We start from the raw sequence: 22,822 nt of genomic DNA, 5'->3' as shown, positions 1-22,822 counted from the left end.
AAGATCAGTTATTGTGATTGGCTGTAAACATTTTTAAGGGCTATGATGCTCCAACCGTATCTGGTCCATTTGACCTGACTCCATCCTATTCCATCAGTCTGAACACTGATTAAATCAGTAAGATTCAATAAATAGAGACATATGCCAAGTGGAAATAACAGTACAATTTGAATGGATTTCAGAGTGGAGTAACTAGTTTAGAAGTCCCCAGCCGTTGAGGGTGTTCAAGCTTTAACATATTTTTGTATGTTAAAGCTTGAACACATTTTAGAGATGGAATTCGTTGAGCTGTTTACTTGCAGAGAATTCAGCATTTCTTCACTGACTTCTAGGTGCAACCACCACCAGAGGGAGACACAGCTTTCATTCCACATCCATTAGATTTCGGTGCTGCTGCAGGAATAATCCTGCTGCTGATGTTTTCAGACACATTTTTACGATTGCCAGCATTAAAAACAATCTGATCACGACGTCACTGATATGATCATGAGAAACACATAACACAAATCTAAATATGAGGCTACTTGAATGAGAACAAAAAACCCTGAACTTCACACACGTTTAGCTTAAATGTGATTTAGAGAAACATTGCAGACTATATAAATGGGTGATATATTGGGCACACGTTATAATCACAGCTTCTCTGCATCACTGTTCATCTTCATCAACATCAGATGGCTGCACACTGGAGGCATAGAAAAACTAGTGTTAGCCCAACAAGGGCGACCTTTTTAGCCAGGCCTTCACCATGTTTTAGTAACAAACACAGAATACTAGTGAGACAAACATCTTCAGAGAGCCTCTTTAACAGTTTACGGTTACGGTAAACGGTAGAACTGAACATATAGAAACAGGACGGAGCAACACGTCTGTCTCAGACTAACTATCGTTACCAGCGGGGACAACGAAAAAGTGAAAAGGTTAGAAGAAGTTGAGTTACCTCGTTTATCTGGACGTAGAAACAGCCCAAATGCACCCAGAGAGGTAAAACACCTAGTTCCTTCCTCACTCCGCCGCTACGGAGAGAATCCTTCCTCCGTCCAGACCAGACAAGACTCTCTGTTCTCTAAACTATCTCAGGAATGTGACGCTCACACGCAGCCGGATTTTCACAGGTGCATTGTTGAGGTATTACGGTAATTGTTATTTCTGAAATAGTGACCGAACAACGGAGCATCTCTTTATCCCTCTGAGACCTCCACGTCTGAGACCCACAATAGAGACGTTTTAGTGTTTTTTAGGGGGGGAAAGGGGGTCTTTAGGGGGAGATAGCAGATCAATAGTAGATGTCACGTAGAAGTGGTGGACATCATCTGAAAGCTGGGAACCTGAAGATTAATTTGAGATGCTGCTCAGCACTGTGTGTCAAGTTCTTCTAGTCATTATCAGAAATAAACATGAATTGATTCATTATTTTAAATTAATTGTAAAGTGTATAAGGGTTTGGAACATTATGATAGAAGTATATATGATGGCCATCCCCATGCTTTATTATGTCTCATAAGTTGTTGTAGCAATTTTTGGGTTGATACAATTTGTTACACAGATTTGGTGCTAAATTTAACCTTTTTTTTCCAACCAATCGAGAATCTATCAAAATGATCAATAATCCCTCCAAAATACCACATTAAGACACCAAGACCTTGAGGAACACTATAGAAAAAAGCATGTTGTGATTTGGTATCAAGAACGTTTGACATCTGGAGATTTCTGCAGGAATTGCATTTTTCGATAATCGGATGGCGAGCACTTGTGTTGTGTAAACTGCTCAGAAACCCCCTTATTGTCAGTCTACCTAAGAAAGCCATCCATCCTCTGAATGCTCTAGGTCTCTAGTTTGTGGCTGTAAAGTTTCATGAGGCTGTGATTATCCTAGAGGTCACCACTGGTTATTTTATACAGCAGGTTTAAAAAATGGTCTCACTACAATGAAATGGCTCATCACAATCTCAATCACACATGAATACAGTTGGGCTCATTGGATCCACAAGAGTCTCAGCTTTACAGTGACACACAATTTATGTAATTCAACACTGTTTAGGGACCCCAGTATGCAGAAATATTCAGATACACCATTTTTGGAATAGGCAAAAATAACACATATATACTGCATGAAAAAAACTGCATGGTTTTTGCCCAAAACATGTCTGTAAAGGGGAGACTCGTTGGTACCCATAGAACCCATTTTCATTCACATATCTGGAGGTCAGAGGTCAAGGGAGCCCTTTGAAAATGGCCATGTCAGGATTCCTTTTTTCATAGGATATCTGTAGCTTCATTCTCGCCCTATAAGTGAACCTACTAGAGCCTCTGAAAGACAGTAAAGTCAGTTGGGACCGCGTGTCTCAGGGGGAAAAGTGATAAGAAACAAACTTTATTATAATGTCACTCAGATGTTGCAGTGGATTTAAAAGATGTCTAGAACAAATCATGTGCCTCTGTGTCCTCTCGTGTCCTCTGGTGCTCCTAACAGACCGGAGGAAAACAACCAATTAGAGCCGAGCTGGAGCCTTGCCATCTCTGAGCAGCTGTCAATCACTCGCAAACTCCGACCAAACGGTCAAACTAGGCAGCGCTGATCAAATATAAATCAATATTCTGTTACTGTAATAACTATTTCTCTCCTCAAATGTTTTAAGAAATATCTTGTAGTGTACATCTTAGTGTTTAGCTGTAAAATGAGAACGTTTGTGACCTGGCAGCCATGCAGAGGACATACCAAGCACCGCCCACCAGCCGGAGCACAGCCAATAGGAACGCTCTCTCTCTGAAATGACCTGTGATTGGTCAAAGTCTCCCGTCCCGGGCTAGACTTTTTAAATTCTGAAAACAGAGCAATGAGATTTAGATTAGATTCAACTTTATTGTCATTGCACGTAGTACAAGTACAAGAAAATGCAGTGGAGGAGCAGAAGTCTAGTTTTTCTCTCAGAACACTTGAATTACAATTTGTTGAAAGATTATTATGGAATTTTTGCCCAATGATGCAAAAATATACCACCTACCGCCACTTTAAACCAAAGGATGATTTTACCCTTCCTCGTCTCATCTGGGGGATTTTAGAGGATGAAAGAAAAACAAGAAAAAAGCAAAACAGAGAGGAAAAAACAGACAGATTGTCATCATTTTCTCTCATATCCCTTTAATCTTCTTGGGACCCCTTAGATTCATCTTGGGACTCCTTGAGGGGTCCTTGCTCTGATTTAACATGAGGACAATTCCCGACTAGACTACCCCGAAGGGACAGCTTGCTGGACAAGGACGGTCAGTCAAGCCAGATCTAAAAGGCCCTTTAAACTGCACAAACAGGAATTGTCTTGGCTTTAGAGTATTGTTTTTGTTTATTTGATGCCTTGAATAAATGGCTAATAAAATAAATGAATAAATGAGAAGGGGCATCTTTATTTTGTAACCAAGCACTTCCACAAACCATGTTCTGCATGGATTGCATGGTGTACGGGATAGGCTAAGAAACAGGACAATGCTTGTTCCAGTTCTATGGTTTTATGGCATTACCATGCAGACCAAATGTTTTTGTGTAAACTTATTTTAAATTCGAAATCGTTGAGCGGTACTCACGTGCCTGGAAGAAATGCTGGTCTTCAAGCTGAACACTTCTGCGTGAAATTCTAAAAACACGACATTCGAACGGTCGGTGGTTTTCCAGAAATTGTGCCGGACACGCAAGCCTAAAATCATTCCCCCATAATTTCTGCTTTCACAAGAATTTGATGCATGATTTTAATATGACAAAGTGAGAATACAGAATCAACAGTACATTTAAGAAATCACAACTGCTTTATTTCTTTTCTTTCAATAAGCTCTTTTTTTTTTTTTTTTTTAACAAGGGAGAGTAATGACCAAATATCTGAAAGGATAAAGATCAGGTAGGATAAATAGAATGCTGGATCAGCTGTAGAAAGCACTGGTCCTTTGACAAAAATGAAATATGCATCTTAAAAGTACAAAAAAAAAGAGTCAGGGCAACATTTTGGTGCAGGTACAATGATGAGAAGCATCGAGATCTTTTGCAGGAAGGGATGAGAGGCATAAACACTCCAAGCCCAATAAACCTATCAACAAGTGAAAGCAGTCCATTCTGAGAACACGGTGACCTTTTAAATCCTTTATAGTGCCACAATATCTAAAATGAAATGTGGGTTTAGAGCCTCCCCTCGCTGGCGAGGCTTGACTGTACAGTTAAGTATGCATATACATATATACCAGTGAAACACTGTCAAAGAGAAATCGCAACATTTTGTAGTGTCATGGAGCGTAATGGTAAGCAGTAACATTTAACCAGTTATGGCATTGTGAGTTTCAAAATGAGTGTCCATAACCAAAAATAAAATAAAATAAATGATTCCAACAGCTTCACATTTTCAAATAGAACACTTTTTAAAAGTCCTTCGTAGTCCTCTGGAACTGCAGTGCTCACAAAAAAAGCTTAAGCAAATATCGTATTTTAATTCAACAAGCGATGCTATACGCCCCTCGTTTATGATCGTTAGCGTCTAACAGAAAAAAAAAGAAGTTATTTGGACCCCGATTGTGATTATAGTTAGGCTGCATTTATTGCTAGTGCCACCTCAGAGACCAGATGCTGAATAACCAAATGAGTCCGTTTCTTCACAAGTCCTCCCACAGTACTGTTTTAACGGAATTAGAAGAGAAAAGAAGAAAAAGCTAAACGCCCCAGACTGAGGGATGTAAAAATCATCACTTACATCACATGTTCATTAACAGACAAGTTTGATTAATTACAACCCAAACAAAGCGATAGGAAAGCAAACATTTCAATCAGCTATTTTGGGGGGTCCTTTACAGCAATTACGAATGCAGCCCCTCCCGCCCCCCCCCCAAACCCCACACACACAAAAAAAACTTCACAATGAGCCCAAAGAAATCGTTGCCAGCTTGGTTGATCGAAATCCACAGTCGATGGCATTACTATGAATGCTGAGTTCAGTTTAGTTTTGTGAAATGTTGCTCCGTTCTACGTGGGAGTCCCCGCGAGTTTACGCACGTTCAGCACGTCACATGCACACGCTGCATCACTGCCGGCGAAGATCCCATGGAAGCAACATGATTTTGGTAAAAGTGTCCACCTTTTTAGTTTCAATTTACATACAGAAGAGAGAGAGAGAGAGCGCGACACAATGTAAAAGCAAAGAACGGAGTTTTAAGAAAAGAAATGAATTTCTACCAATCTAAGCAGTTTTCGCCACAGTTCATGGGCTGGGTGAAGTGCCCCCAGAAGATGCATTTGACTTTGACTTTTTGCCATGTTGACATGCAATGTCCACAATTTTTTTTGGAGTTAATAAAAGAAGTCCTTTACCAATAGCAGGAATGAGTGATGACTTATATTTACCAGCAAAAATGCCAATGAAAAATGCCAAAAAGAAAAAGTGCCCCACTGCATTTTCAAATTTAAAAAAATTTCAACAAGACTTTGCTTCTCATAGCGAGTTGTATCAAGTGTCTGCCGGGTCTAAACGGCTACAGACCATAAAGAGGGAGTAAATGCAGTTTGGCAAAATGGTATGAAAAATGCACCATCTGTCTGAGTTGGCCACTTTCCTTTTCCCCCACCTCGGAGAGAAAACAAAAAAAAACAAATATCTTTTCTCTTTACCAATCTCCCCTTAAAAGTGACTAATAATAAATTAAAGAGGACCTTGAAGAGATCTGCTTAAAAGACTGTGTGTCTATGTATATATTTATATATATTTATATATCTCTATACGTGGTTGTGAAATAATAGTGTCCAGTTCTGACAGTTCAAGAGGGGGTAGGTAATTCATTATGATGTCTGCAGGTATGCCCCTTGCCACGGTGCCTTGGGTTACGGTGGGTCTTAGAAGGCTCACACGTTGGTCAAGGGGGCTTGTGGTTGGCAGGCTGAGTGGTGATGGAGGATTTTAAGGTCCATTGTTATGCCTTGCCCTCCTCTACTTTGACAGCCTGGGGTTTGATGGCTCCAGTGCGTGCTGGTTTGGCGTGCCCCGGGGAGGGCAGGGGCTCCTGGAGTTTGCTGGTCATGCCCCCGGATGGTGACTTGCCCTCACCCGCTGCCTTGCGCACTTCTCGCATGGTTTTATTCTGCACCAATAAAAAGGCAGAGTTACTTCCAAAAGCAGCGCCTGGAAAACCACACAGTCATGCACTGACAGTCGTTTGTATAGCCCGAGGCTGAGGCTCAGCTATCGGGTACAAAAAACAAAATACATGCTAAACTTTTGACAATTTTCTCCGTCTGCAACAGTTTCTGTCAATGTTAGCGGTTGCTTTGCCAATTTATTCTTTGTCAGTGAAAAAAAGGGTTGGGTTGTTTATTACATTGGATCAGTTTTACATTGTCATGAGGCAGGAAAGATCCTTAGCTATCCATTACACCACAAACTCTACAGAGATTTAGTCTCAAGTGCTACTCTGACCTGACCATTTCTAAACAGAACCGTTATGCTGATTACCTGACGGTTTTCACATGCAAAGTTTTACTGACATTCTTGTCACTTCAAATTAAACGATCAGTTTTAGACAACCCAAAAATGTGCAAACATTTATTTGGTAACACTTTATACTGGTGCCTTCAAATGAAACTTGTGAGCTCGTGTTTACAACTTGGGAAGTCGTGTACACGACATGCTTGGCGTTCAAGTGGTTAAGTCGTGAGAACGCCGCTGCTAAGCAACGGCAATATTAACGTTACTATCGACGTCTAGAAGAGGCTAACAATTTAGCACGGTAGCAAGTGGGTAACATAATGCAGTAAATGCAAAGGCATAACGACAGAGGAGAACGATGAGGCTGTGGGGAAGATCAACATTTTCCTCAGACCTACAGACTTTTAAAATTACAATATATTAACTTATTATTAATTAACTTCCAAGGCCTCCGCCATTTCTGACATCAACAAACACGTCACAACTCGTGAACTCTGATCTTTCAGAAACTTTCCACTTATGAGGTTGTTAACTAACAACGAAATGAAAATGTTTGCTAATTATTAGTAATGCTATAATTTATGTTATTTTAACAGTTTATTGTTGCACACATAACAATTTATAATATATATGTGTTAATGATTATGATATTATATGTAAACCGTAAAGAAATTGTTTGTAAAACATATATACACATTGCATAGATAGATATTTGTAACACTTTGTTAAGTTAAGGATAATGTACAGCGAGCCGGTCATTGTTGTGAAATAAACCCCGACAGGGCGATGCGGAGGAGTCTTGCATCGCCATTATCCCGCTTATTACACGGCTACGCACTTAAGAAGTCAATAAATTGACACAAAAACGATCCGTACATTTTTAATCAATTCATCATTTATAAATGATGGTTATTATAAAGTGTTACCATTTGTTCATATTTGATTATATTCAGGATTACAAGTCATTACTGTTACCACATGGAAAAAATGCTCCAATTAATATTTTTGATAACCATTTGTGAAACATTTTCATAGTACAGTTTAGCTTATAATCACATCAATATTATTATTACAGTATAGAATTATACTAACCCAGATAAGTCTTACAAAGACCTTTCTATCTGATCTATAACTAGCTATAACTTTACAATTGCAGTCAAAGGCACACACTCACAAATACACAACACAGGAAATACAAATAGAGTGAAAGAAAATGGATAAAAATGAAATTACCTATATTTATAGTGGGTGGCTCACCTTCATGCCATCCTCTGGCCCTTTAACAGGGAGATCGGGGGCCGAGGGAGGGGTGGAGTGGGAAAGGCCGGGATTGGGGTAAGGGGGGGGGCGGATGATGACAGGCTTGTTGACCTGCATGACTGGTCTCTGGATGGGGTTGGGGAAAGGGCCAGAGGTGGGAGGCCGCATGTGCATCACCATGCTGCCCTGTGTTGGAACCTATTGGTCCCGGGAGGAGGGGGGGCGGGGGGGATGAGGGGGAAGGAAATAAAAGAAAACACAAATAATTAGCTCTTATCTATTTCTCAGGGGAAATTTTCACACTTTGTCCAAGTACTTGAATTCAGTCGCAGGTTTGTTTCTTCAATCGCATCCTATCAGTGTGTTTAAAAACACAGGCCCTGTTCAGACCTGCTATTAACATGCGTCCTGGATGATCCCATCACAAGAGGACAGCTCTTGACTAGTCCCCAGACGCATTGAGGACGCATTGCGATCCGATTGCTCAGACCACATTCGGAGTAAGCTAGTCACGGTAGTCGGTGTTACCGATGTTACGCAGTGGTCGGGCACACAGCGATTACATTACGTACCCACCGGCCCCATCGTCGTTTTGCTTTTTTTACGGAAATGAAACCCATTTAGTTCATTTTGGCGTATCAGCTGGACGACGGACGCTACAAACTGAAAGTGAAAGGGTCTGGTCCATGTGGAGTCTCAGCTCAGGGTAGCAGGTGTCGTATTTCCCACACACGGGACGAGAGAGATTTGACAGACCGAGAGATGGCGGAGGATTTGGTGTGGACGCGAAGAGCAAACGCGCCTATTTGGCAATATCTCAGATTTAAACCAGGTACACCCCTGTGGTCCTGCAGCAAAAGCTCTACCGGAGAGGCCAGACACACCGCCACCCGACGGTAAAGATCAAAGCGCGCTACACATGTTGACCGTCATCTTTTCTTGTAAAATGTCCGGTGTAATCGGTAACATCAGGTGAAGTCACAAGTTTATTAACCAGTGGGGAATTTTCCTCACCGCCACATCCCTAATTCAGAGGTGGTCTGGGCCACATACAGTAGGGCCACATTATTTTAGCAGTATGTACACGAATGTGTCCTGGGCCACATTAAGGACCGCCTACTTAACTGACGTCCCGCTTGGATCTGCGGGTTCTCTGTGCTCCTCAGGTGAATGGACAGGCAGATGCGAGCACTGCGAGCATGGAAACGGCCTCTGTGCTCTACTGTAGGTTACATATCTACAGACTAGACATGCAAAGTGCATTATTATCATACTGTTGGAGATGTGTCAGTGTTTTTGTTCCAGTGCGCTGCACGGAGCTGACGCCTGCCCGCCCCCTCACTCGCTCTCATTTCAGACTCTGAAGCTCTGTAACCCGCTGTTGCCTGGCAAAAGTGGCAATGTCGGCGGCACGGAGGTCCCCGGGGACCACCGGTAGACAATAACCTTATATTTCAATGTTATTAAATTGTACCCAAATTCACGATTATGTAGGATATTACTGCTGAGATTTCTGCAGACGTTGTAACGTCTGCTGTATTAGCTGTGTGTTTACTACATGTTTATTTGCAAATTGAGCGGGGAAGTGAGATCGGATCACAAGTGGTCACTCAAGACGCACGTGGAGACGCGTTCTAATGCCAGGTGTGAACAGACGTACTTAGAGCTGTCCACTTGTGATCGGATCACCCGAGACACGTGTTAACGCCAGATCTAAACAGGGCCATAGTTTTGTATACTGTGTTCCAACTGTACATAATGACGGGTGATGCAAACGTGGATGCATCTAACCAATCATGTTATTAAATTCTAATTCTTATAAGCAATCTTTTTGAGATGGACTTGAGAGTGCTTTTTGACAGCAGCTTTCAGACTTTAGCAAATGTATCAAACTCAACCGCTTTAGGCGTTGATAAAGCTCTCCCTATGGCCCAAGAATAAAATGCCCTGATTAACCTATAAAGTAAACACATCTCAGTATATAACTTTAGAAATATCATTTTGAAAAAATAAATACCTGTTGGGCAAAATGTGTAGGCAGAGGGCCTACAGGCCCCCCAGGACCAGAGGGCTTCCCACTGGGGCTGGCAGACCCAGGCCTGATGAGGAGAAAATAAAAGACAGCTTTACAATCCAAGTCTCCAACACGTCGCTCGCGACCCGATTCTGAGTCGCTCGCCAAAGCTTCAAAGAATATGTAAACAAATGTGATAAGACAAAGTCACTTGGTAAACCTAAATTTCTATCCAATCCAAGTCACAGACATCCCGCCCCCTTCTGACACAAACTCATTATTTGCCAATCATCTGTCAATTAAACGAGTTACGCTGCTGCCAAGTTTGATTACATCAGTGACGCCGTAACATTAGGCGATGTTAGCAGGCCAGCAGGCACACACCAGATTTGACAATGACTGCGGATAATAGCCAGCCCAAGAAAAGGCAGAAAACATACTATTTTCATGAGGAATGGGAAAAAAAGTTTTTTTTTCACGAATGTGAATGACAAGTGTGTGTTTCTCATTTGCGGTGTGAGCGTGTCGGTCGGTAGAAGATGTAACGTCGAGCGCCACTTCACCAAAGTCCACGGCAACTTTTCACGGGACTTTCCGGCTGGTAGCGGTCTATGAACGGAGAAGGTAAAGGAGCTGAAAGCAACGCTTAAAAGACGACGGTCTTTGTTTACCGAACCGACGAAGAAGACCAACGCAGCGACGGGGGCTTCGTTCAAAGTGGCGAACATCCTAACGAAGCACAAAAAAACCTTCGCCGATGGTTGTAAAAGAGGCGATGACTGCGGTGGCTGAATGTTATTAAAGGACCATAAAAGTAGGACAGAGATCCGAAGAAAACCGTTAACTTTTATTATTTGCACAAGTCATTTCCACTCACCTGTAGGACCCTCCAGACATGCCTGGGGAATGATTCTTCTCAGAGAACTGGAAGCCTTTCATTTCCATCTGTGAACCCTGAGAACAGGGCAAGAGAATTAGGCATTGTCCATGCATAGATATGCAGCATTATACAGATTTGTCTACATGGTTCTTTTTTGTGGGATAAAATAGAGTTTGCCTTCCATCATTGCACTAATGACTGAACAGAACAGTTTAGGGTTCGGCAACATTAGGATCAGTAAGTCGCACCTCACGGCCGCCGGTCATGACTTGAGCCTGGGAGCCAGGTGGCAGCATTCGCCGCGGGCCACCGACCGACAGGTTCTGTCCCTGCTGCAGCTGGATGGACTGCGGGAGGATGAGATGCTGCTGAGCTGAGCCATAGCGCAGCTGAGAGCCAGGTAGGGGCATGGTCACCTGGTGAAAACAAGGATTTTATTACAAATGTTGTTATTAACAGTCCAACGATGGTCTGATTATGCTATGAAGGCTTATACTTGCTGGACTAACGAGAATGTTATTTAGCAGCATCAAGAAGAAAACATTATCTTCAGCAGTCCTCTAACCTGGATGAGCTGAGAGTCCATTAGCTGGGAGGAACCCATCCCAGGCCCTTGGTTCATCTGGCTGTCGTAGACAAGCTGCTGGCTGCCGTTCATTGGCTGGTAGTGTGAGCCTGACTGTTGCTTGACCATGTCTGAGGGCTGCATGCCAGGGAAAGCCGAGTAGGGCCCCTTGAGTTGGCCTCCGCCGGACAGCACCATGGGGCTGGGCTGTGACAGGTTGGGGTGCATGTAAACCTGGGACCTGAAAAGAGGAAGAGACAGCAGGGCAGCAGAATGAGTGGACATATTAAAATACATGGTGGTGCCACACAAATAGGGCTGTGGCTCAGAGGGTAGAGCAGGTCGTCCACCAATGGGAAGGTCGGTGGTTCGATCCCCGGCTGCACTTAACCTCAAATTTGGGTTAATTGTGTGAATGAGTATTTAGATTGGATCCTGATGGGTAAAGTTGGCACCTTAGCAGCCTCTGTCATGAATGTGTGTGTGAATGGGTGACTGCTGACATGTAGTGTAAAGAACTTTGAGTGGTCGGAAGACTAGAAAAGCGCTATATAAATGCAAGTCCATTTACCACATACATGACACAGATAATATGTAGGGCTGTAATCGATTAAAATATTTAATAGCGTAGTTTATCGTGATTAATCACAAATCTTGTTTTTTTTATCTGTTCAGAATGTACCTTAAAGGGAGATTTGTCAAGTATTTAATACTCTTATCAACATGGGAGTGGGTAAATATGCTGCTTTATGCAAATGTATGTATATATTTATTATTGGAAATCAATTAACACAAAACAATGACAGATATTGTCCAGAAACCCTCACAGGTACTGCATTTAGTATAAAATATATGCTCAAATCATAACATGGCAAACTGCAGCCCAACAGGCAACAACAGCTGTCAGTGTGCTGACTTGACTATGACTTGCCCCAAACTGCATGGGATTTTCATAAAGTGGGCAAGAAGGCTTCGAAGCTTCAGTGCGAAATATTCGAAGGTATTCGAAGCTTCGGTAAAGTGTCGCACTACTGTACACACACACGCACCTCTACATACAACAAAAAAAACAGCGATGTCCGTTTGAGAATAACTAATAATCAATGTTGAATATGAATAATGTTGTGGGATCATTACTTATTTCATGGGTTATTTGGGGATTTATACTTTATTATTAGATACTTGTATATATAAAAACAAAACAAAAAACAAAGCATTCAAATACTGATCTTGAAGGTCGATTACCATGGCAACGGTTCAAGCTTCGAAACATTCAGGTCAGCCCTACGTGTCTGTAAAAGGGAGACTCTGGGTACCCACAGAACCTATTTTTAAGGTCAAGGGCCCTTTTGAAACTGTCCGACAGGTTTTCCTTGCCAAAAGTTTGCGTAAGTTTGGGGCGTTATTTAGCCTCCTTCACGACAAGCTAGTCTCATGGTTGGTACCAATGGATTCTTTAGGTTTTTTTAGTTTCATATGATGCCAGTATCTTCACTCTAGCTATAAAACTGAGCCCGCTACAACCTAAAATCCGCAAGTTGCATTAATGCGTTAAAGAAATTAGTGGCGTTTAAACAAATTTGCGTTAACACGTTAACTTTGACAGCCCTAGACCAAAGTGAAGCAAATTAATGGGTGTGAAAATGTGGAAATTTCATAATAATAATAATAATAATATATTAGATTTATATAGCGCTTTATAGTTTTCTCAAAGACGCTTTAACATAGTCGGGGGGGAAAACGGTGTGAGACAGACAGACAGGAGACGAACGACAAAAAGCGACATACACAGGCACAATCACATCCAGACACACGGACTGATGGGTAGGGGGAAGGAGGGGGCTACGGGTAAGCAGATGAAAAAAGATGTGTTTTGAGGCGGGACTGGAATGTGGTGAGGGAATCAGAGTCTCTGATGAGATTGGGGAGTGAGTTCCAGAGCTTGGGAGCTGCCCTGGAGAATGCTCTGTCCCCAAAGCTGCGGAGTTTGGACGTGGGGGTGGAGAGTAAACCAGCTGAGGTGGATCTGAGGCACCGTTGAGGTTGGTAGGGGGAGAGGAGTTCAGAGAGATAGGGGGGTGCAAGTTGGTGGAGGGCTTTGTAGGTGAGGGTCAGGATTTTGTAGGAGATCCGGTGGGAGACGGGGAGCCAGTGAAGGTCTTTCAGGACTGGGGTGATATGATGCCATGATTTGGTGTGGGTGAGGAGTTCATGACAAATTGAGGCGGCAGTACCTGAAGGGGGGGATAGAGTTGAACATCTCTTGGGACTGAGAGACGGGCAGACCTCCCCGGAGCCCCAACTGAGCCTGAGCCTGAAGAGACGTGTGTAAAGAGATGGGAATCTGCTGGGCAGCAGCCGCCTGTATGGATGAACAAAACTAACATAATGACAATTCTGCTGATACACAAACAAGCCTGTCAGTGTGCGAGATTGTGTGTGTGTGTGTGTGGTGTTTTTCTGTCTCTACCTGTTGGTAGCTCTGCTGCTGGGTCATGGTGGGAGGTACAAGGCGGGGCTGGCTAGGAAACACATGACCATCCAGGTATAATGGGGGAATATGACTACCTACAGAAGGGACAAAACAGGCTTTTAGTTTAGTTCCCCTCAAAGATTAAGCCCTCATTAAACAGAGGAAATTAAATGCTGTTTTACCTTGCATGGACATGGAAGGTGCTACTGATGCCACAGGCATCGGAGGCATTGAAACCCCTCCAAAGGAACTGTAGCTGACACCGCTGGATGAGCCAACGCTGCAGGGAGGCTGAACGCCTGAAGCACCGCCGCCAGGAGAGCCCTGCTCGGGGAGGGACTGGGAGTTCTCCCACGCCTTGCGTGCTGATTCCATCTGAAGGAAAAGAAACATTTACGGTTGATGCCCATGTTTGAATAACACAGTCAGTTTTGCCTTCATTCTTTTTACCATACAAGAAAGGGTTGCTTAAATAGATAATCCTCATCCCTTATTTGTTATATGTAAGGATGTAACGGTTACTGGTTTCACGATAAACCACGGTAAAATTTGAGTTATCATTAAAACTGTATCGTAGTATCCTGGTCTTAATGAGGATATAGACTTTACATGGTTCAACTCTGGTTGAGTCCTCGGTGTGAAAGGGGTATAGAAATGTTAAAGTGTTCTTGGGGTGACAAGACAAGACAGGTTTCCGGTGGCCCGTGATCTTAGCGAGCGTGCGTTTTAGAGAGAGAGATGATGGTGGCGGTTGTTTGTCTCGGGGGGTTCCTCCCTTCAGTCTCCTCTTTAGCAGGTAAAATGCATGCCCATTAGGGTTGAAGTCTGGAGATTGACTTGGCCAGTCTAAAACCTTCCACTTCTTTCCCCTGATGAACTCCCTGGTTGTTTTGGCAGTGTGTTTTGGGTCGTTGTCTTGCTGCATGATGAAGGATCTCCAGATCAGTTTGGTTGCATCTCTCTTTAAATTGGCAGACAAAATGTTTCTGTAGACTTCTGAGTACATTTTGCTGCTGCCGTCATGTGTTACATCATCAGTGAAGATCAAAGAGCCCGTCCCAGAAGAAGCCAAGCGAGCCCAAGCCATGACATTACCTCCACCGTGTTTCACAGATGAGCTTGTGTTTTTGGCATCATGAGCAGATCCTTTCTTTCTCCACAAGTTAGCCTTTCCATCCCTTTGGTAAAGGTTCATCTTTGTTTCATCAGTCCATACAACTTTGTCCCACAACTTCTGAGCCTCTGTCTCTGTACTTTTTAGCAAATTCCAATCTGGCCTTCCTATTCTTATTGCATCTTCTGGTGTAGCCTCTGTACTTTTGTTCCTGATGTCGTCTATGAACGGTGGATTGTGATACCTACACTCCTGCCCTCTGGAGGTTGTTGGTGATGTCACTGAGAGTTGTTTTAGGGTTTTTCTTACAGCTCTCACAATGTTATCCTTGGTCTACCGGTTTGACGACTGTTGCTCAGTACACCAGTGGTTTCTTTCTTTTTCAGGACATTCCAAATGGTTGTACTGGCTATGACCAATGTTTGTGCAACGGCTCTGACAGATTTTCCATTTTCTCTCAGCTTCAAAATTGCTGGCTTTTCTCCCATAAACTATAAATGCAGTCTGCACAGGCAAAACCCCAAGTGGAACTGAAAGTAGACATTCAGCGCTATTTATTGTTTGAATAATCAATGTTATAGGACACACCTGGGCAACAAAAAACACCTGTCAGTCACATGTTCCACAAATCTTGAAAAATGGGTGGGTTCAAACAAAAGGTGCCATCTTCTAAGTTTTGTAACAGATCTAAATGTAAAGACCTGGAAATAGAAGCTGAAATCCTGATCTCTTGTCTCATGTTTATCTTTCTTTTTTTTTTTTTTAGGGGGCATTTTCCATTTTTTTTTTATGACAGGACAGTGGATAGAGTCTTGAAAGGGGGGAGAGAGAGAGTGGATGCGGAAAGGGCCACAGGCCGGATTCGAACCCGGGCCGCTGCGGTCAGGACCAAGCCTTAATACATGGACGCCCGCTCTACCAACTGAGCTAACCCAGGCGCCCTCATGTTTATCTTTTGATGTCAAACCCAAATGTTTTCAGTGTACAGCAGAAATAAAGGAATTGGCCTCGCTGTTCCAATAGTTTTCGAGGGAACTGTGTACATTGGATTGTAATTCAAATTACCTTGAGAGTGAGGTCAGCACTGGGGAAGGAGAGGGGGTTGAGGTTCATGCCAGGCTGCAGGTGGTTGGAACGCAGCATGGGGATACTCTGATTGAGAGCCGTCTGTTTAAAAACAAATGGAAAAGTTCAGGATCAATCAGTTGCAAGTCAACATCTTGTTTTTAAGCAACAAAAAGACACTTCCATTATCAAACAAGGCAAAAGTGAGCATGGATCACATACCCCCGCTCACTGCTTGACCCCTATTAAAGTAAGGCCAAAGGTTTTGCCCTTTTTGAAGTAATGGAATTAATTATAATTTTAGAAATGTTGGTCACCCTGGATTTGTAACCCCCAAAAGGCACAACTAAACCACACTGTTAACCATCATACCAAATTTGAAGTTCCTGAGTGAAATAGTTTTCGAGTAGTGCTCCGGAAACTAAAGTGTGACACGCGGAGCGCTATATACCCCCGACTACGTTGTCGTGGGGGTATAAAAAACGTTCTGCCTATTCCTGTGGTGTCACATCAATCTTTAATGCGTTTGGATTACCACTAGTTATTTTATTTACAAGAAACCACTAAAGTACAGATATAATCACTCACATTGGTGGTAAGTGCGTCCTGAAGCTTGTTGACAGGATTGGACACGGTCACTGGGGTGGAGCCCGGTTGCAGGCTGAAATCAGAGTCTTTGGCACTGACACCAAACTCAATAGGAGGCACAGGCAGCACGGTGTCCACATGGAGGTCCACGCCATTGACTGCCGTGATCGGGCCACCTTCCAGCCGATCGACACCTTCTGATCCCTTACGGTGCTTTAGGGAGCGTTCATTTCCGATGGGCCCTGGTTTGTGCGGTTCTTTGCTCTGCTCTGGGCCAGCATCAGAGTCCTGGCCAAGAAGAAGAAAAGGCAATAATTGGTTTAGGTTTCTCAATGTAATCCGATACCATTGTAGCCAATTTGTTATTTGTCAATAATGAGGCAAAACAAATTCATATTCAGAAATATTTTTTGACCGCAGACAAATAATGCAGACACAGAATATATGCAATGTAGGGTCCATGCATTGTACTACCTCAGAGTTGGGCTCGCTCCCAGTGTAAGACACCTGTTTAGTCCACGAGTCTCCCCCTGAAGACTGTACTGAAAGAGCTAAGAAAGAGAAATGAATGCCTTTAGTGAAGAACGCAATCAATTTGTCTCTTTTCAGAAAATGTTCCTTCACAAAAAAGCCTTAAACCATCTATAAAATTGATAAATGTTGATAAACAAAAACTGACATTTTAAAGGGATAGTTCAGGTGTTCTGAAGTGGGGTTGTATGAGGTACTTTTCCATAGCAGGTGTATGACTTCCAGTAGATGACAGTCGGTGTGCCCCCAGCTTGGGGAAACAGACAGGAGTACTGACACCAGGGCAAAGCAAAATAGTGCTGTGGATGGGGACGGCAGAAAAACTAGCCACCTAAAATACGGCTCTAATTAAAAAAATTTATATTCATTTAGATATACGCTATATTTAGAATATTTTCAGCGCTTTATCTTACCGTCAGACAGCCCTTTCCTTCTCCTTTCTGACAGGGAACATGAGAGTGAAACTTATCTATGCTCTCTCCAAAGCCACAGGCTCAGATGACAAAAAAACAGTATAGATGCATTTCACTTTCAGTTCGCCGTTGGAAAATATTCTAAATATAGCGTACACTTAAACGGATATCATTCTTTTAGGCAAGCCTTTCTTTTAGGTGGCTAAAATAAGTTTTTCTGCCGTCCCCGTCCACAGCACTGTATTGCTTTGCTCCGGTGCTCCTGTATGTTTCTCGATGCTGGGGGCACGCCGACCGTCATCTACTGTAAATAATACACAACCCCACTTCATAACACCCAAACTAACACAGCAAACACACTAACTAACAGACAAAATAAGGCAGCTTGCACATCAGCATAAAGGACTACGTTTTTAACTTAACTAAGTTAAAAAAAACAACAACAAAAAAACACCCAAACTGCTCTACAAACAATTTCAAGTTACTGTAATGTGTCTTAGGCTACTGGTTAACACCGACAAAAGCATCAAGAACAAGCATTGACACAAAGTTGGGTCATCTACGAACCTGAGCTGTTGGTCTCCCAGATTTCAGTTCCCAGGTTGTTGGAAGAAAGTGCTTCCTCGGGTTGTTCAATGCTCATGCTTCCCTGCTTTTTGGCAAAGCGTGGCGGTATCTTGGATGTGATAGTCCTGTTCTTCACTGGCACCTAACACAGGCAACAATGAGAAGAAGTTTAACAAACTACACACTATTTGTTCATCCCTGGCATGATTACGGAGCATATGTTGACTTACAGCAGCTCCCTGTTCCTTCCTCCTTCTATCATCTTCCTGTGGGCGTCTTTGCTTTTTGGACAAGGCATCCTGGTATACATCTGGATTGGAAACTGGTCCCCCTGCGTCCCCCTCAACTGCAAAACAGGCATGTGGTCAATGCACAATTATCTGGGATACGTAGGAACTGCAGTACTGAACATTATCGGGATTTCTGTTTAAAAATGTGTGAGTCAGCACCGCAACATCACCACATCATGAGGTTTTTTTAGCTTAAATGAGATCAGTAATCAGTATCTTTCCTAAAAATGTAGCAGCGCCAATTGTCCAGAGATTTTTTTGTCAATGTAGATGGGCAACAACTCACCTTTAGACACTTAACATTTAACGTGGCAGTAGGCAGAATGTTTTTGGCATCATTGGGCAAAAATTCCATAATAACCTTTCAGCATATTGTAATTCAAGTGTTCTGAGAGAAAACTAGACTTCTGCACCTCCTCATGGCTGTTTTCAGGCTTTAAAAAAATCTAGCCTGTGACAGGACACTTTGACCAATCACAAGCCATTTCATTGAGAGAGCGTTCCTATTGGCTGTGCTCCGGTCATGTGACTGGAACTTGACGTTCCTTCACCAGATTTCACAATGGCGGCGGCGTCACAAACTTTCTCATTTTACAGCTAAACCGTGCACTACAAGATGATTCTGAAAACATTTGAGGCGAGAAATAGACATTACAGTAACAGAATATGATTCATATTTGATCAGCACTGCCTAGTTTGACCGTTCGGTCGGAGCTCGCGAGTGATTGACAGGTCAGCTCTTATTGCTTTTTTTCTTATGTGAAATCTTGCAGACGCCGTTAGGAGCACCGGAGGACACAGAGGCACACTATTTTTTTCAGGTTACCTGTTTCATGTACTACTGTCACGACCGTTTTATAAAAATAACTTTTTATGCTCCAATCTCGCCTACTTTATCTTTAATTTCGAAAAGATAAATTCAAAAAATTGGACTCACTTGGGTAGCTGCTGAGCTCATACTGGGACAGAGGTTCGGTCATGTCTGTCTTGACAGATCCTTGCTTCAGCTCCTTATCTAATTTCTTCCCGGAGGGCTCACTGGGCTCCCTCTCGTCCGGCTGCTCGATGCTGTAGACTTGGCCAGACTCGTCTGGGCTCCTGCTGAAAAGCAGGAAAAGGAGACAAAAAGGTTTTAATTGGGGATTGTGACATCAAAAAAAATAATAACAGTGGCAAAATAACCAAATAACATATCCTCCTGTCAGACACAGGTACCTTTCCCAAATACATCTAGCCAATGAAACTGAGCTACATTCTCATCTGGGACAGACTGCATGGTGAGAAGTGCCCAGTACCTCAGACTTTGTTCTAGGGCTGTGCAATTAATCAAATTTCAATTACGATTTTGGCTTCCAACGACTATCAAAACAAGATAATCGACATAAAACAATTATTGGCCGCATTAGGTTTCGCAATGGTCTTGTTTTGTCTTGTGTTATAAATCCAGCGCACCCCTTTCCTTTACAGCGGCGCCCTAATCGGTGGGTGAGGGACAGCCACTCGGTGTGGGAGGATCCCTTTGTAGGAACTCTCCCCGGCGCCGGATGGCCTTCGCCGGCCATATTTCCTCTGTGGGTGGTGTGCCGCGACCGGCTCTATGTCAGCTTGGAAGGTGTGACTTATGTTTGCCGTGTCAAAGCCATTCATATCTTTACAACGAATGGTTTATCATTAAATTGTTTACTAGAGCACAACATTTTTATAAGAGTACAACATTCTTCCTCTATCTAGCCTCTTATTGTTGCTCTCAAAGAGCACCAGATTGATGCATTTGACTTTAAAATGTAGGCGACAAAATGTTTCTTTCTAAATGCATGATGTTTCCAAAGTCAATGAGTAATCGTGTTAAATAATTGTGATTTTAATATTGACCAAAATAATTGTGATTATGATTTTTGCCATAATCAAGCACTACTTTGTTCAATAACAGGGGAAACAGTAGCAAAACTATAAATAACATTTTTATTTCCTTAAACAATGGAGAAGAATGGAGACGAGTCGAACATCCAAAGAAGAAACTACAGTATCTAAAGGCTAATGACGGATCAATTTCAATCAAGAGACAAACTGACAACAAAAGCTAACTGTTGGTGCAAGTTAACAACAGACGCGTTCACCAAGCAGTCCAGAAATTAAATCACTAAAATGAAAGCTAGGTATCTGACTGGACTCTATGGAGAGTAAGCACTCACTTTCATATATTTGTACTACCCAAAAATAAAGGTGAGCAAAAGATTTGTGTTCAGTCTCCTCCCTGTTAGTGTAAGTGGGAGTATATCAAGGTCAAAAACAATATAGGAAACACCCTGTGCTGTTGGTTTCCAAGCAACTATAAAACAACCAGACCTGAGACAACACACTAGAGCATTAATATAATTCCCCAGCACACTATAAGGACAATTACTTCAACTTGAAGTTTGTTCTATTATTCAGCTCACCTCTTACAAGAAGTCCCTCCATTCTGCCAACTGTCACTCCTGTTGGAGGAGGAGGTGGGGGGATTATCAGGGGTACGCGCCATCTTGCCCGCTTCCAGCAGTGATGGCTCTCCTTTCCTGTTCTGCCGTTCCACCAGTGGTCTCTGGCTGGAGAAGCTTCTCTTGCAAAGTTCCCTCTTCTCACCAGAGCCTGGTTCACCATGGCCAGAGTCTGAGGGAATATCGCCATGACCTTGTGTAGCCGTGCCTCCACTTCCACCTCGCTTCTCTCTCCAGTCACCAAAGTCGCTGTTCTCTGATCCCGTCTCCCATTCCTCTGCCTGACCGTGCTGACTGGGGCGTGCACCAGTGTAGTGGCCGCTGGGCCAGTTCTCTTCCCCGCTGCCTTTGGGGCGACCAGGCCAGGGGTTTGCAATGTCTCCATTTATGTACTCATCACTTGTCCACTGGTTTGAGCCGGGTTCACGTTCTTGTTGTAGACGACGGAAGCGTGGAGGCTTGTCTTGACGGGGTGGACGCCGTCTCCTCAACATCTGCCTGTCAGGGTTGTCATTGTCGAAGTAGTATTCTCCTTCACCTCTGTCCTCTGTGCCATTTTCCATGAAGGAGCCAGTGAATTTAGGGGGGTACTTGAGAGTCTCACGTTCAACAGGGGGTCTGCGGGAATAAGTAGCCTCAGCTCCAAGACCATAACCATTTTCTTGCATGGAGCCACCAGTGCTACTAAACTGGGGCCCACGGCCCCTCCATGTAGCGATGTCCCTCGAGCCTCCAAAGCCTCGACTGTAACTTCCAGTGGTGTTCATTCTGGGAGGCAGAATGCGACCTCCAAAGCCCCTGCTGCTGGCCTTGGCCTTTTCTCTGGAATCTATGGCCGCCTGGTCATCTGTGTAGACCTTGTTGGATCTCCAAGAGTCTCTATCAGCCTTACGGACTTCTCCAGACTCTGTGTAACCTTCTCCATTTTCAGATCCCTTCTGGCGACGCCTCTTGGGCAGTTCCTCATACTCAGACGTTTCACTCAAGGTCTCACTAACATTTCGCCTGCGGGGCTTGCCCCTCTGGAACTCCTCCACCTTGACGAGGTCCCTAGGTGGCGGTCTGCCTCTGCCTGTCCGCTGAACGCCACTGCTGTTGTTATTGTTGTTATAAGCCCCCCTGAGATTGTCTCCACCTCGGCCACCACGGGTTCCACCTCTTGAGCTAAATTCCCGAAAGCCTCGACTGCGGCCTCTACCGGTTCCCCTGACAGCACCGAAGGCCTGTTCTTCATCGATGAAGATCCAGTTATTACGCCGTGGTGCCTGGGGCTCCCGAATTTCCTGGCTATCTCTAGGTGACTGGTTCTTGCTGGTGTCCCAGGCGCTCTCCTTAGGAGAGTCATCACTGTGGCTGCTCAGAGGCCTGTCTGTTTTGGGGGGAGCTGGTGACTGACGCTGCCTCTCTTCAGGCTGTTTCTCAACAACAACAGGCGAGGCTGAACGCCTGTTGCTGGCAGGCTGGTTGTCTTTCTTCAAGTCGTAAACATTAGTAAGGACTTCTTTCTCCAGGCGGTAAGGGACAGGCTTCTCCTCAGGCTCAGGTTTAGGCTTCTCGTTCTCCTTGTCTTCTACCTTGAGAGCCTTGAGTACTGGTTTCTTGATGGGCCCAGTTCTGCGAGTCAAGGTGCGCCCACTGGTCTCAGACGGCTGGCTAACACTACTACTGGAACTGGAACTGGGTTCGGACCACTGGCTTTGAGCATTGTTGAGTCCGCTGTCTTGTTTCTGGCCTCCATCTCTTTTCCAATTGTCCATGGAGCCATCTAAGGTCTCATCGTGAGATTCAGAGGCGTCTTTCAGGTGCTTGTCTCTAGAGTCTTGCTTCGAGTAATCACTATCTGGATGATTCAAGGAGTGGCTCTGAGCAGTGGTCAGTAAGCCTTGGTGTTCTCTGTCTGTGCCTCGGCTCTGGTAAGCATGATGGGGGATATCATCTTGGGGGTGGGTCAAGCACTCATTGGCTCTTTCTTCATAGGAGTCCTGTTGGGAGCTGGCCATTTCACTTCTGTGGAATAAAGAAGATACAAGAAAGATGAAAAATGACAAAAACAGACAGAGGCCCACCAAGAGGGGCTTATGATCCTGTTCAGACCTGGTATTAACATGCGTCGTGAGTGAGCCGATCACAAGTGGA

The 22,822-nt window shown here is 43.7% G+C and overlaps 1 protein-coding gene across 11 annotated transcripts in view; it reads right to left on the bottom strand.

Annotated features, from left to right (window-relative positions):
* Nucleotides 1–5,662: 5,662 nt before the first annotated feature.
* The window catches only part of prrc2b (proline-rich coiled-coil 2B), a 31,868-nt gene continuing 14,708 nt past the window's right edge, over nucleotides 5,663–22,822 (bottom strand). For 3 of the 11 annotated variants that reach the window (XM_074618497.1, XM_074618498.1, XM_074618499.1), the window contains exons 16-31: nucleotides 20,648–22,693; nucleotides 19,147–19,310; nucleotides 18,150–18,265; nucleotides 17,920–18,061; nucleotides 16,883–16,959; nucleotides 16,409–16,696; nucleotides 15,821–15,922; nucleotides 13,824–14,016; nucleotides 13,639–13,736; nucleotides 13,403–13,548; nucleotides 11,169–11,409; nucleotides 10,852–11,019; nucleotides 10,601–10,677; nucleotides 9,727–9,808; nucleotides 7,707–7,907; nucleotides 5,663–6,105 (exon numbers count right to left, since the gene is read on the bottom strand). In XM_074618497.1, the coding sequence (XP_074474598.1) occupies nucleotides 5,938–6,105; nucleotides 7,707–7,907; nucleotides 9,727–9,808; nucleotides 10,601–10,677; nucleotides 10,852–11,019; nucleotides 11,169–11,409; nucleotides 13,403–13,548; nucleotides 13,639–13,736; nucleotides 13,824–14,016; nucleotides 15,821–15,922; nucleotides 16,409–16,696; nucleotides 16,883–16,959; nucleotides 17,920–18,061; nucleotides 18,150–18,265; nucleotides 19,147–19,310; nucleotides 20,648–22,693 (4,309 nt within the window). In that variant the 3' untranslated portion in view covers nucleotides 5,663–5,937. Of the gene's footprint in view, nucleotides 6,106–7,682; nucleotides 7,908–9,726; nucleotides 9,809–10,600; nucleotides 10,678–10,851; nucleotides 11,020–11,168; nucleotides 11,410–13,402; nucleotides 13,549–13,638; nucleotides 13,737–13,823; nucleotides 14,017–15,820; nucleotides 15,923–16,408; nucleotides 16,697–16,882; nucleotides 16,960–17,919; nucleotides 18,062–18,149; nucleotides 18,266–19,146; nucleotides 19,311–20,647; nucleotides 22,694–22,822 lie in introns of those variants that run through there. The other 8 variants (XM_074618501.1, XM_074618502.1, XM_074618500.1 and 5 more) reach the window with 7 other exon arrangements.

The sequence above is a fragment of the Sebastes fasciatus genome, chromosome 19 (genome assembly GCF_043250625.1).
Source record: "Sebastes fasciatus isolate fSebFas1 chromosome 19, fSebFas1.pri, whole genome shotgun sequence".
Classification (NCBI taxonomy): Eukaryota; Metazoa; Chordata; class Actinopteri; order Perciformes; family Sebastidae; genus Sebastes; species Sebastes fasciatus.
Note: the sequence above shows the minus strand (reverse complement) of the source record. Positions and strands in the feature narration are given on the sequence as shown.